At 35.8% G+C, this 15,294-nt stretch overlaps 1 protein-coding gene across 2 annotated transcripts in view; it reads left to right on the plus strand.

Annotated features, from left to right (window-relative positions):
- LOC129242423 (glutamate receptor 1) overlaps positions 1-15,294 on the plus strand; it is a 219,166-nt gene that overhangs the window by 116,498 nt on the left and 87,374 nt on the right. For both annotated transcript variants that reach the window (XM_054879050.1, XM_054879051.1), the window contains exon 6: positions 519-683. In XM_054879050.1, coding sequence (XP_054735025.1) covers positions 519-683 — 165 coding nt within the window. The remainder of the gene's footprint in view (positions 1-518; positions 684-15,294) is intronic.

The raw sequence follows: 15,294 nt of genomic DNA on the forward strand, positions 1-15,294 counted from the left end.
AAGGTGAATGTGTGCGCGGAACATGCTGACTCACCCAATTATATACATACATACACACATATTCGTTTAGCGAAAGCAAAAGTTGGCATGTGGCATGATGTGCGGATGTGTATAGTTTGGTCTATATTAGTTTCGTTTGTTTTTATGGCTCGGTTTTATTTGTAAGGGCACCCACAAAACGATTTGTGTGGCTTTTTTGGTTTGTTCAGCGGTTTTGATGTTTGAAACCACATTAATAACCAATTATCCATGTTGTACGTGTTGCCATTGGACCGAGCACTACGTGCCAATTTTTGCTTAGCAAACTGCCAAAAGTCATGCCGATTCGAAAAGCACACATACATGTGCACATATATACATACAATACATGCATATATAAATATATCTTTGTTTTGTGGCGAGTATTTATCCGATTTGTGTGCTCATGCGATTGTGAGGATATTTTTTGTGACTTTATTGAAGCGTTGTTTTCTTTTTTTTTGTTTTTCATATAACTGCGTTGATTGGATCTCTTTCAGGTAATGGATGATCGTTGGGAAAGTGAAATCATCGAATTTGGTGCTATCAATATAACCGGATTCCGTATTGTTGACACTAATCGGCGTTTTGTACGTGATTTCCTTGACAGTTGGAAGCGCTTGGATCCAGCAACATCGATTGGTGCGGGCAGGGAATCAATTTCGGTACGTACATATAGTAAATATAAGCAACATTCATATTTATTATGTCGTTATATGTAGATGTGTATTATAAACTCACTTACAAACATTTACTTTTTGTTGAATATACAAAACTATTGGTCTGAATAGTCCAATCGTAAGCGAGTCATGCAATAATTGTATGTAAACTCATGTCAATGGAATCATAAATACATATCTATGTATGCAAGTCACATTAATTTCGATTCAACAAACTTTTAGCCATATCTGTTTACTTTTGCATGCATAAAGAAATATGTGTGTCGGTTAATTCACATAGAAATATGTATACCTATGTATGGGTATACTTTTATATTAGACGGAGTAGCAAGACAAAAAGTTTGTTATCGCCACCCTAATTTGAAAGCTTACTTCGGGCGACTTTCTAAGAACCAAATTCGCGTTTTTTCAAATGCCTTCTTTATGACCTAATTTAAAAGTATGATTATATATCGCATACTATTTATTTATTTCAGTCAACAGTGAGATGACTTACAGACTAATACAATTAGTTAAATTTCCCAAAGATAAAGTTTTAATTTCTTAATATCAGCATTAAAATTTCTAATATTGTTGTAATTATTACACAGTCAGGCATGTGGCAGATTCATGCATTGAATAATTGGTTTTGTTAGTTGAGGTTTGTTCACTCAAGCGATTATTTCTAAGGCTAAAGGTGCCGAGTGTATTTCTGCCATGAAGAAAGATCCTCATAAAAATATCTGCCGTTCGGAATCGGCTTGAAACTGTAGGTCCCTCCATTTGTGGAATAACATCAAGACGCACACCACAAATAGGAGGAGGAGCTTCGGCCAAATACTCGTACACAAAAAGGGTGTACGCGCCAATTATATACCTATATATATAAAGGTGCTGGCCCAAAGCAGACTGGCTTTGCTTGCTTGGCCTGTCCAAAATGAATAAAGCAATTCGGAAATATATGAAATGAGACCAAATGGCAGATTGACTTCAAGGGCTTGAAGTATGGCGAAGCTTCAGTGCTCTATTTGCAGCGCTTGGGATATTAGGAAATGAACACCGCTGTCGTTCATTTATGCATTTCGATTAAACATATTATAGAGATTATATTGGGTAGTCGAAAAAGTCTTTTCGTATTTCTAATCAAACTTCAACTCATTTTTTTTTTATATTTATAATGAACTTTATTACACCAAATATGTACCATTTTGGTCGACCACATTTGCCATTTTTCTTCTAGATACATTATTCCATCAGTGTAAAACTTTTGTGGTTTCTTAGCGAAAAACTGCGACAAGTAATTTTCACAGGCTTCTCTTGAAGCCAACTTTACTCCATTAACGGAGTTCTGCATTGACCGAAACAAATGGTAGTCCGATGGTGTAAGGTCAGGGATATATGGTGGATGCATCAAAACTTCCCAGCCAAGCTCTCCCAGTTTTTGCCGAGTCATCAAAGATGTGTGTGGCCTAGCGTTGTCCTGATGGAAAACGACGCCCTTTCCGCTGATCAGTTCTGGCCGTTTTTTTCGATTGCTTGCTTCAATCTCATTAGTTGTTGACAGTAAAGTGTAGAATCAATCGTTCGAGCAGGCTGGAGCAGCTCATAGTGGTAGATGATTCCTTTCCAATTCCACCAAACACACAGCATAACTTTTCGAGGCGACAATCCTGGCTTTGCGACCACCCTTGCATCATGATTTTTTTCGTACATTATTGTGGTATTTGATCCACTTTTCGTTTCGATAGGCAGATATATACATTGACTGAACTAATGCATAGAGCCACTAGGGCAGCAGTGGCCACAAATAATAAAAGTCGTGTTAACTCTCAGCGAAACATTGGTGAGACTATAGAAGATTTAGTTAAAAAGAAACGAGAGCTGAGAAGGTCTTGGCAACAATATCGTTCTCCAAAATACAAGAAACTGTTGTATGAATACACAGTTAAGTTGCGTTGCGCCCTTAAAAAAGAAAAGGAGAGGCATCTTACTGATTTCCTTTCTAATCTTACTCCGACGGACCAAACAGATTACGCATTGTGGAAGGCCACAAAAAATATAAATCGGCCCATACAGTACGAATCACCAATTCGGCTAGGAAATGGTAATTGGGCACGTACGGATTCTGAAAAAGGATGTGTATTTGCTGAATATCTGCAATCTGTCTTCACTCCCAATCAGTCTTCTGCAACTACTTGTTTACCACTAGACATATTGCAACCACCAAAAAAGCCAATAAAGTTTAAAAAAAATAACATAGTCTCAGTTATTAATCAACTTAAATTAATCAACTTCCCAATATTGCCGTTCTTCATATCAGGCACATATTTAACGCCATCTCTCGTACTGCCTACTACCCAAAAGCTTGGAAATTATCTCAAATCATTATGATTGGTAAACCTGGGAAAGACTTAAGCCAAGCATCCTCATATCGGCCAATTAGTCTATTGTCCATACTTTTAAAGCTATTTGAAAAGTTGCTCTTGCAGAAAATAATGCCCTTTATTCAAGATAACAATATTATTCCTCAACACCAATTTGGATTCAGAGCAAAACATAGTACAACTGAGCAAGTTCATCGCATTGTGTCATTTATACGAAAGTCCGTTGAGAAAAAACAGTACTGCACTGCACTGTTCTTAGACGTAGCACAAGCATTCGATAAGGTATGGCACCGCGGCCTAATTCACAAAATTACTAGTTTACTGCCTACGAATGTACACCTCTTGCTGCAAAACTATATCACCAATAGAGAATTTGTTGTAAAGCAAAAAGATTTTTTCTCTCGGCATTGTAGAATAGACGCTGGAGTTCCACAAGGCAGCGTTCTGGGCCCTATTTTATATGTATTATACACATCTGATATGCCAACGACGAGCCAAACAATGACATCAACATTTGCCGATGATACTGCAATACTTTGCACTCACACAGACCCAAAAGTAGCAACGTCTATATTACAAAGGCATATACTTGAAACAGAAGTATGGCTTAAAAACTGGAGAATAAAGGTTAATGAAACCAAATGCGTGCATATTACTTTTACTCTAAGAAAAGAAACTTGCCCTGCAGTTACAATAAATGGCCAGAATATACCACAGCAAAACGAAATAAAATATCTCGGAATTCACATAGATAGAAGACTCACATGGCGGAATCATATTGAAAGGAAAGTGTCGAATATCAAGCTTAAAATGAAAAGCCTATATTGGATACTTAATTCGAAATCAGCATTACCTCTAGAATACAAAGTGCTACTATATAAAGCCATGCTAAAACCAATATGGACATATGGTATAGAAATATGGGGAACGGCTACGCCCTCAAATATCGAAAAACTTCAGAGAGTGCAATCTAAAGCCTTGCGGATAATCACGGGAGCTCCATGGTATATAAAGAACGCTAACATTCACAGAGATATTTGCATACCTCGTGTAGCCGATGAAATAGCACGGTTGAGCAAAAAATACCTACAAAAGCTAGAAGACCATCCCAATAAACTAGCGCGAAATCTACTTTTAGATGAAGGTCACACACGATTGAAAAAAGAGACATCTTCAAGTCTGCACTATCTTAATGATCTCATCTCACACGAGAGTCCGTCGACAACTTCCTCCAACCACATCTATCACATTCGAAAAAAAAACCAACATCATTTTCACAATCGACATGAGGGACAACGGAAGCTCTAAGGGAGACTGGAAACTAAGCCTTTCCGGCTCCCAGCTAGGAAGAATCGGAGACTGGAAACCCGTCCTTTCCAGCTCCCAGCTATGAAGAATTGGAGATTCACAACCGATTTAATCATATACGTAAATATATGTTCATTTGAGCAAATAATTCGTTTCTTAGCACTGGCAAGGAAACATATTACTCTAGTAATATATATAAGATTTGTAAACTTAGTTAGTTAGTTTCTTATACAAGAAAGATTCAATAAATAAAGAAAAATGGAAAAAAAAAACTTTTCGTTTCCTGTTACCATTCACTTCAGAAATGGTTCGATTTTATTTCGTTTCAGCAAAGAATCGCAGATGTTAATTCGGTCCATTAAATTTTTCACCGACAATTCATGTGGTACCCAAACATCGAGCTTCTCTTTGTAACCAGCCTTTTTTAAATGGTTCAAAACCGTTTGATGATGAATGTTTAGTGCCTTGTCGATGTCATGGCAGCTTATGTGACGGTCCTGGTTAATCTTTTCCATATTTTCATCGACTTTTTCAACGATAGGTCGACCGGAGCGAGGTGCATCTTTCACATCGAAATATCCAGAAATGAAGCAAGCGAACCATTTTTGTGGTACACGAACTGATACAGCATCGTCTTAGTAAACTTCACAAATTTCATTGGTGGCTTGCGTGGCATTCTTCCCTTTTTTTATACAAAAATTTCAAAATATAGCGAATTTCTTCATTATTTTCACTCATTTTTGAACAGCTATAACTTTTTTTCAACTTCTCCGAATTTAATTTTTTTTGGTTAAATGAAGCTTAAAATGTCACCTTTCTAACACCATATGACATGACACAATGTGATTGGTAGCACTGGAGATAGCTGACTCCAACGACATCTATTGACAAAATACGAAAAGGCTTTTTCGAGTACCCAATATGTCGAAGAAAGTTTAATAAATCCCGTTGAAAAGCGTAGACGCACATATATGTACATACCCATACATCATTCTTGATTTGTTCCCTGTCTCTTGCAAGTTTGCATAAACCTGAAAGTGCCCAGGCTTTCGTCGTTCTAAATATAATTCCCGCACCCAAAACTTTTGTTGTTGGCGTGATTGGAGTCTTATCTTGTATATATTATGTAAACGAAAATTCTTTTTCCTATTATTCTTAAATTCTTATTCTAAATATTTTTCATTAAAAGTTTTTACTCTCTAGTAAAGCATTTTAATTAATCTTGTCGTGAGTGCATAAATAATCCCTATATACGATTCCCTTATAAACAAGTAAACTCTAATTGTAAAACCTATGAACAGAATACAAATTTTGAATTATTATATATATATATATTAATATAATAAAATTTCAATAATATTCTTCACTTCCGACAATAATTTTTCGTGGTGGGCACAGTTTTCCCACAAACATTGAGCTTTATAAACATAGCTTTATTCATCAAAGTAATTTTCATCAAGAGCAACACAATCATTCTAGCGCCGAGCATTTTTTTTAGGTCAGCGAACAGTTTTGCCACTGTTTTGATTGCCTTGTGACAAGGCGCGTTGCCTTCAACGTTGATGAAACCAGACACCCACTTTAAACGGAACTTTCTCATAGTCAAATGCTCATACAATATAAAGCCAAGACGTTCTTTTGATATCTTTATGATGTCAGCTAATTCACGCAACTTCACTTTTCGAGCATTGAAAACGCTTTTGTGGATTTCTTTGATGTTTTCTGGTGTTACCGCCTCATTTGAACGTCCACTGCATTGTGCATCATCGGTGTCTCTACACCACGTTTGAAGCCAGAAAACTATTGTTTTATTGTTTTTTCTGATGGAACGAAGTCCCCATAACACTTTGCAAGTCATTGCCTTGCTTGAACGGTATTTTTCTTCATCAAAAAGCAGTGGAAAATTAAAACACGAAATTCTTTTTTGTCGATTGTTTTGAAAATAACAAAAGTAACGTCACTCTTAGCCCAATAACTCGCGTAATAATCAATACAATATCATGAAATTTTAACAGCTAGTACTAACTGAAAAAGAGGTTAGTACTAACTGAAAAAGAGGTGAATATAATAAAACTAGTGTCATCTATGGGTTGGGCCCGGGATTTTTCAATTTATTATTAAGTTGTTAAAATAGATCCCGATTATGAGCTAAATGGGACCATAGGTACGACTTTTTGGAATATTTCGTTGGTAGCGCCACTGGGCATGATTATATTCTGGTTTCTATTTTCAGGTGTATATAAAAGATATATTCCAAAGGGTCATCAATAGAATTTTTTTAATATCCCAACGCCACCTAATGGGTCCAAACAAACTCCCAAGCCTCGCCGAATTGATTGACCAATCTTTATTATTTTTTGTAGAACCATTCACAACAATTATTTTTAAAGATAATCCTCCCTTCAAATGTTGGCCGCAAATTCGCAACTGTGCCGTAATTCGGCAATCTGCAAACACCAATTTGGAATGGCTCGCTGGAGGACTTTGGTCGTTCACTCGTAAATAACTTGAATGTCTCAATCGAAGTGGTTTTCCACAAAGCATTTAGGCTTTACATACCTCCACAAATAAAAGTTCAAAGGTGTGGTATCATATGATCTTAATGGCAAATCCACTGGTCCGAGACGGAATTGCTAATTGTAGCGCAAATAATAGCACGTTTTATTGGAACCAAATATTGTGAAGATCACGGGCTTCAATATCCGACATCAAAAAGTCGTTTATTATCAAAAGTCGTTTGTCAAAAAAATCCTATTGGAAAATGTACCTCTAATCTATACCTCTTTACTATATAAATTCAGGATTGTAAAGTAGGCCAATAGGCCAAATAACCAATAAAGGGTGTAAGTGTCAATTACATAGTAGAATATATCTATAAGTATATATGTACATGTAGTAGTTTTTTTGTTCCTATCAAAATATCAATTATTTTTTTTTAATTTTTAATATAATAACCAAAACCATATTTTCAACAACATATATGAATTTATTGGCGCTCAGATCCTCCATTATTGTAAGTTTGAAGACAACACACGCTTTGTCCTAGGTACATCTTCATAAGGCATATCATAAGCCGCCCTCGGGTCAGTGAACCAACTCACTCCATTTTTGCTTCATAAAGTTATATGTATGTGTATGTTCATACGGTGTACTGATTGTGTTTGCAGTTGTGGTATTTTTTTGTTTTTCAACTCCGTGTTTTGTTATTTTACTGTCAATGTTGCGCTCTTGTTATTATTATTATTTCCCTTTGTTATTATTTTGTTCTTTGCACAGTTTGACGTCGAAAATGTTGCGATAATGTCGATGTAACATTCAGATAATGGCGCACGCACACAATCACAGTCCGAACGGTGCAAAAATGAGTTAAAATAAGTAAGAAAGTGCTGAATTCGGTACGGACGGAGCTTCATATGCCCGCGCACATTTTAGTGAAATATTATTTGGATTGACTGTTGATTTTTTGGATAAAACAACCTCATAGGCATTGCTTGTGATATCAGAGGGACAGACATATAATATAAAGAGGGTCATATAAAAAGTGGACGTGTATAGTATATGTATATATCTAGTGGGACTTCTTTCAACTTTATGTGAACAACATTAAAATACCGCTGGGCACAAATGCGCGGGTATAAAAATAAAGTGGAATATGTGAAAGTTTCCCTCAAGGAAGAAACTCTTTATTTAGCTTTCAGAAAGCATCGCATTTTGATGACATACCAAACGATATGTAAATCGTATATGACCTCCGTATTACTTTCACTCCAAACACCATAATCATAAAAGCGTGTGCGGAAAACGATACAGTGAAATGATGTTCGAAATATAAGCCAGATGAATTCATGTTGGCATTGAGCTGTATTTACATATATGTATACATACATACATAAATATTTATATGCATTCAATATTTTTGTTTAAGCCTAAGCCTTTCAAATATTTCTTTTACAAAACGAAACTGCCATTGGCTTTTGGATATTCCATTTACATGCGCCAAAAACGCAATTTTCTCAGGCAAATGTGCGTTAAGCCAACTTTTCATACTTCCTCACACACAAACGTAAGTAGAATCCGATGGATATATCGATAAACCTTATCAAAGGAAGTGGGTGTTATTGATATTCCATAATTTACTTGAATAATGGAAGTCATTGGTTATGATGCTCAAATAAGGATTCAGAATTTTTGACAAGACTTATTCGGTATTTCCAAAACTCTCTATGTGTTGTGTGATGTAATGAGAGCTGAAGGTTTTACGCTAAATCTTTAGTGAGATATGATGTAACGGGTATTTTTTAAGAACTTCAGAATTAAAATGATAATATAAAAGAGAAATATTGGTGCCATGATTTTTTTTGTTATAATCGAGGTTAAAGTGTCAAGGTTCAAGCATTTATTTTTTTAATGTGATTTTCGGAATTTCGAATTTTTTGACAATTTTTTAGAATAAATCTGTCTTCAATGGTGACTTGGGTATTGCAATGAATTATGTTGCAAGTAGCGCCTTCTTGTTGAAATTAAATATCATCGATGTCATTGGCATTCACCGTAACGAGAGGTGTTTTCTCATTTAGAAAGAAGTAATGACCGATAATACGTCAAGCTTTATGCAACCGACATAAAGGTGTTTTGATATTTAACGAACCTTTATTGGAACCTAATGGCTGAAATTAATTTTGACAAAGAAAAATCGCAAGAAATCCTCATTCTTGAAGTCGTTAGCAAGGATTTATAAAGGGTTTTTCAATAAGGGCGGGTAGATGTTGAAATGGAATAAAATGGCGTTTGCTGTGTGGCACGTAGCGCCGTCCTGCTGGAACCACATGTCGTCTAGGTCCATATGGTTCAATATGGGCCATAAGAAATTGGAAGGGCCACCACGTCTATAGAAAAATGGACACTCATTTTGATAATAAAGTTTTATCATTTTAACGTGCTGTTCAATCGTGTAACTTGCCATGATGATTTGGCATAAGCAACTGAATAATAAACAAAAGATTTGACAGATGTCACCAAAACAAAATGGCTGCCACAGGGCGCCAAAATCGACCCGCGCCAATTGAAAAACCTGAGAAAATCATTCAAGAAGATCTTTGAAATTCACATGAGGGCATACAATTTAATGCGCTGGTTATAAATGATATTAGATACGCCGACAGTGGTATGCTAAACACCTACTCTGTCAGAAATCAAATAGATTAACGAAACCAAAGCAAGTCTTGTCGAGGCCCCATGCTCCCGAGAGGAGTGAACAAGGAAACAAAACGCTGACGATACCACACTCTTTATTCATAAACTGAATGATGAATTACTTGCAAATGATACTAAATAAAATTGATCATCAAAAAGAAAATAACGGTCTTGAAAATAACACCATCAAAACGGAATTCATGCATGTCAGAAGCAGTGACGCAAGCGCAGCTACTAATCGTACACTGATGGTTCACAATGCACAGCTAGAAATAGTTTGGTTGCTGGTTTAATGAAATTTGGGATAGCTCAGCCGAAATAAGAACTAGAATATGAATGTCTACATCTATATTCTGTAAGTTTAGAAAGATCTTAAGTTGTTATGCCTTCAATTTGAATCTTAAAGTTCATCTAATGAAATGCTATGTGGCTGACATGATCAAGCGAATTTTGAAAAGTTCGTGGGCCGATCTGGTTTCTAACGTAGAGGTTTTATAATGAGTTAATCGAGGCCTTGAACTTATACATTACAGGGTTTAGCACTCGAACTAATTAAAAAGCCATACACTTAGTTTGGAAAATTACTTTTATTCAATTGAAAGTAAAAAAAAGGTGAAAATAATACAAAATTAAGAATCAATTTACATTTGCTCGATATGACCATCTTTTGTTTTCACTATGGCCTTGATACGGTCCAGAAACGAATCGCAAGCTGCCCGAATGAGACTTGTTGGTATTTTGGCCCTCTCGCGGACAATGACAGCGCCTCAGGACTGGTGAATCTTGTAGTTCGGATCTTGCTCTCTAAAATAGCGCAAAAAAATAAATAAAATAAAGCTGTGAGTCCAACGATTACCTTGCACTAATTCCGTCGACGAAAGTCATATAAGACGTCGAGTTGAACCTGGATGTGAACTATTTTGAACCACTTGCATAAAGATAATTATAACTCCATTTTTTTCGTCGCCGAAATAAAGCGAAGAAACGTTGAGAAATTTTCTTTCATCTAATTACATCTGGAGATTTTTACAATAGACAGTTTCAATGCTTCACAATGTGAAATCTCATGAGTTTGCGGCACTAACTACAAGGGAAAGTCATAGAAGAGTGTGATTATATTTTAATATGAAATGCTCAAATCTAATGCTAAGCTTATCAAATTTAATTCAGGTAGATAATCTAACTATTTATTCAAAAAAGTTTAGCAGAATAGTTGAAGATTTATGAACTACCTTAAAATGCACACAATTTTATATAGATATTTCTCAATCTATGAAACTCGTAATATTTACTCGTAATATCTCATCCAGAGTTCCATCTATTGCATTATCTTGTTTTGCAAATTTTTTTTCTCCCATTAAACTAAACTTGTGCTCGCCTGTATACGGTTTTGTTACTGACACCGAAATGAATAAATAAGTTATTAGCGCGTACACTTCTGTTTGTGGCGTGCGTCTTGATGTTGTTTCTCAAATGGAGGGACATACAGTTTAATGTCAACTTCGAACAGCAAATGGTTTTTAATGAGGACCTTTTCATGGAAGAAATACACTCGGAGATTTGCCATTGCTTGCCGAGGGGCGACCGCTGTTAGAATAAATAGTTTCTTTATTTCGGTGTTTCACGGAGATTGGACCCTGTGCACTCCCGAATTTTAGTTACGCACCAACGCATTCGGCTACGCCGCCTCTTGACACGTACACAACCAAAAAAACCAAAACATCTGATTAATTATTGAAGTAAATAAAAGCATAAAAAAATCAGGGTAAAATATTTCGGGTATAATGGACTAACGCCACACGTGTGCGGTTAAGTGTCCAAAAATTACGAAGAATAGTTCTAACTGTTTGGTGTTGTCGCTCTGTGCTGATCATCCACTTCTTTCTTCCGATGCTACACTTGCCACCGTGCGTGTTTCTCTAATGTGCGTGGTGCCCTTTTATAGCAGTATTGTGGCGTAACTCGCTGTCAGCTTTAATATTGTGTTGTATTGTACGCCATCATTTAGTTTTTTTATTTTAGCCTATAAAATACAAGCATCTGTAGAATATTAAATCATTAAAACTTATTTCTAAATACTAGAAATGAACGAAACTGAATGAAGAAAACATTTTCATTAGAAATAAGAGGTGAAAATATTTAGAAAGATATATACAAAGTGGCGCGAAATTAAGCACTCTATCGGAAGATGTATAATTTTTGCAAGTGGCATCCTACGTAATCATGTTGGACACTTGTAAATTACACATGCGCAGTATATGATACATCCAGATAAGCAGTAGAGCTCGTAAAAGCCAAAATAAAGACTTCCATCTCTGTATTTTTATTTCGTAAAAACTAACTTTATTTTATTTAGTAAAAAAATTATTTAAGACGAAATTGGTTGACTAATTTTGCGACTTTTTGTATTGTGTTGAAGGAGAAATAAATTAGGACAAAATCGAATATCTTGTTTATTTCAATTATAGCGCAATTAGGGCATTACGTTCATATTCAGTTCTCCAATTATTCTTATAAACAGTTAATAAGGCAGGAGAAATGTTGAAATTCGATCAAAAATATAACACTGAATAACTGGACTTTTTCACCTTTTTTGTATTTTGTGTGGTAACCGACCCGTTCTAGAATACTTAAAAAAAGCGTCCAACACATTTCAGTATTTGTCGAGCTTGCCTCTTTGACTATATTTTTTACTCTATTATGCTTCCAATGCCTCCAACCGTCAAAGGCTGTTTCATTTGTTACAATATATTATACTTTCCATACTAGGTAGACATAACTACGGCTTCAGTTTTAAATTATTGAAATAACTCAAAATTCTCTTTTTTAATTGAAGTTTATCTTGCTTTTAATAAAAACGTAAATATTGCACCAGCATGAGCGTGAAAATTGTGTGTTTTGACAGCAGTTTGCCTGCGTCACCTCCGGTGAAAATACCCGTTATTATACTGCTACGTTAGAGGAAAGTAATTTTAAGCCTCATATCATTGCACACCCTCGGTCGATTTAAGTTAAACACAAAAAAATTGTCGAGGTGCCATTCAAATTAATGTTGGGTAATTAAATTCCCGAAACTTATTTACCACACCTGGCATGTGTGTGTGTTCTATGTTTTCCTTCCAAGCCACAATCTATTCATTACAAATGAGGTACTTAAGCAAAAATTGCGCGATATTTGACCAGCTAAATGCGACACAACCTTAACCAGTACTCAAAACATATCTACAGTGGTTCAAAGAAATATTGGAACAGTATGGATTTATAAATTTATAACTTAGTAGTAAAATAATAAAAATATATGCAACTAAAATAATTTGTGGTTTAGAAAAATGTTTAATATTAAAAAAAAATAGGGCTCATATTAATAAAAATACACACTTTAAGCCCCAAAATAATAATGGGACACCCTATGAAATGTTGACATATTCTGCGCTAAAAACTACCCCCAACTTCATTTTCGGTTTGAAATCGCGCCGTTTGAGTTGCGGAATTCCTCGAACAGTTGATTTTCGTTGGTTTACTTATTTTAAGTTTTAGGCTCAATTTTTGCAGGCTCAATTTTGCAGATTCGCAAGAATCTCCCTAATTTTTAATGCTTCAGAAGTCTAGTCTATGTCACCAAGAAAACTCTACCATGAGATACAAATCAATGGTATGAGGTGCAATATCTGCAGCTAGACCAGGTAATTTTCATACTATCGTGGGCAATATGTACAATATGTATAATTTTAACCTTTTAAAAACAAATATGAGGAAGAACGCTAGAAAACTTGGAATAAAAAAATGATTTTATTTTTTACTAAAAACTCGAAGTGCAAGGCTCACGTTGTGTGCTGTAAGTTGATTTGCAATTGTTCTCAAGTGATTGCAACGCCACCACAATCACTACCACGTCTGAAGTTATTTGGGACAAAAATTTAAAAATTACCGTATACATAATAAAACAGAATTGGTGGTAGCTTTAAAAATTGCATGGAGCAAAATTCAACAGCTGGCGGAGCGGATGCGAACCCAGTTGAGAATATTAAGACCAACATGAGTTAAGTTTTATTTTTTTTTTTTATTGTGTTCTATTATCACTTTGAGTCCATTCATTATATTCTAGTTGATTATGTTTTGTACTAAATATCTTTTTTTTTAGTACAAAATTTTGTTTATGTTTTTTGTTAGCAGATAATTAATGTAGTCCGTAAAAGTCCGTTAAAGCTAAGAACCTATAACACTTATTTTAATGAAATTAGTTTTATTTAATCAAAACAATTTTAAAACTTCATCCGCAACGGTAACCATTTGTCTAAACAAAGCCTTCAAACGGTTGTGCCATTCAGTTATTGCAGCACCCACGGTTTTCATGGATTTTGACTTCGCTGCTCGAACGAAAGATTGTTTGAGACTCTCCAAGTTTCTGTGAGGTCTTCGACAAGCAATGTTCTCTAATTCTGACCACAAACTGTAGTCTAATAGATTCTGATCTGGACTTCCAGATGCCCAATCATCTACGATTATGAACCCAGGAATATTGTTTTTTAGCCACTGCTCGGTGGTTTTTGTCTATGAGTTGGAGCGGAATTCGGCTGGAAGATCCAACGCTCCTCATTGAAGAGAATTCTGCTCAACTTCCAAAACATCCTCGTACAACTTGCCCGATCTTAACCACTTTTTCGCAGAAATGAAAAGATGTAACGGCTTTACAAGACACTCCCCATCAAACCATTACGTTGAACCCTTGAAACAACATTTTTTGCGTCTGTAAAACATTTTGCCATTTTGCTTATTAAAAACTTCTTCAACAATAAAAACTTTCGATTTTGTGAAAAGAATATTTTCATGGTCATAGACCGCGTGCCACCAAAGAAGTTGCTTGCATCTGTCTAGTCTAATTTTCTTCAAGCGCCTCGTCAAAAGATGACTAGTTGAGCGACGGAAGGCTGGATCTCATTTTTAGTTCATCTTGACATAGATCTGATCGATAAATTCATTTCCCTGAAAACGATTGTCTGCTTTCTAAACGGATTTTGCGAATTCTTTCTCAAACGGGTTTTATGGTTGGACTGGTTCGAACCACGCGAGGACGACCACTTTTTTTTTCTGTCTGTCACTTCAGATGCTTGGGAAAAACGATTGACCGTGCGGTAAACAAACAGTCTCGAAGTAATAAGTTTTTTCAGCAATTCGTAGGTCTCACTTGCACTTTTACGACATTTCTGTAATGCAATGCGATTTTCCTTAGCTCCCCACTCCATTGTTAAATGGAAATTTTCTACGAAACTGAGTACTGAAATCTAGACATTGAAAGTTAATGATATAAACCAGCTATTGCGATTTGAAAGAACCATAATGAAAACTGCACCAACGAAGGTAGGTAGGTAGGTGAAATGGTTGGAGTGCGAGTCTGGCACTACACAAGTTGCACAAAACCTCCGTTCTGATACCATTATGAGACCTCAAACACGCAGATATCTTCAGCCAGCCAGAGCTCTTGATATAATGGAGATGATTGATGGGAGTTTGGAAATTGAATGGCGAGGAGTCCCAAGGACTTTCCGAGTCCTTCGTATATTGTACTGAGGCCAAAGGGTTTCCAGAATAGCACATGAATAAATGGAGCTCCATCTTTTCTGCGCTTTTCTGAGAAATAATTTGTGCAGTTCCCCTTTAACAACTGCCAGGGGGAGCAATTCAGTAATTTCATTTCCCTCTATGTTCCTATGTCCTGGAACCCAGATCAGAGA

The sequence above is a fragment of the Anastrepha obliqua genome, chromosome 3, assembly GCF_027943255.1.
Source record: "Anastrepha obliqua isolate idAnaObli1 chromosome 3, idAnaObli1_1.0, whole genome shotgun sequence".
Classification (NCBI taxonomy): Eukaryota; Metazoa; Arthropoda; class Insecta; order Diptera; family Tephritidae; genus Anastrepha; species Anastrepha obliqua.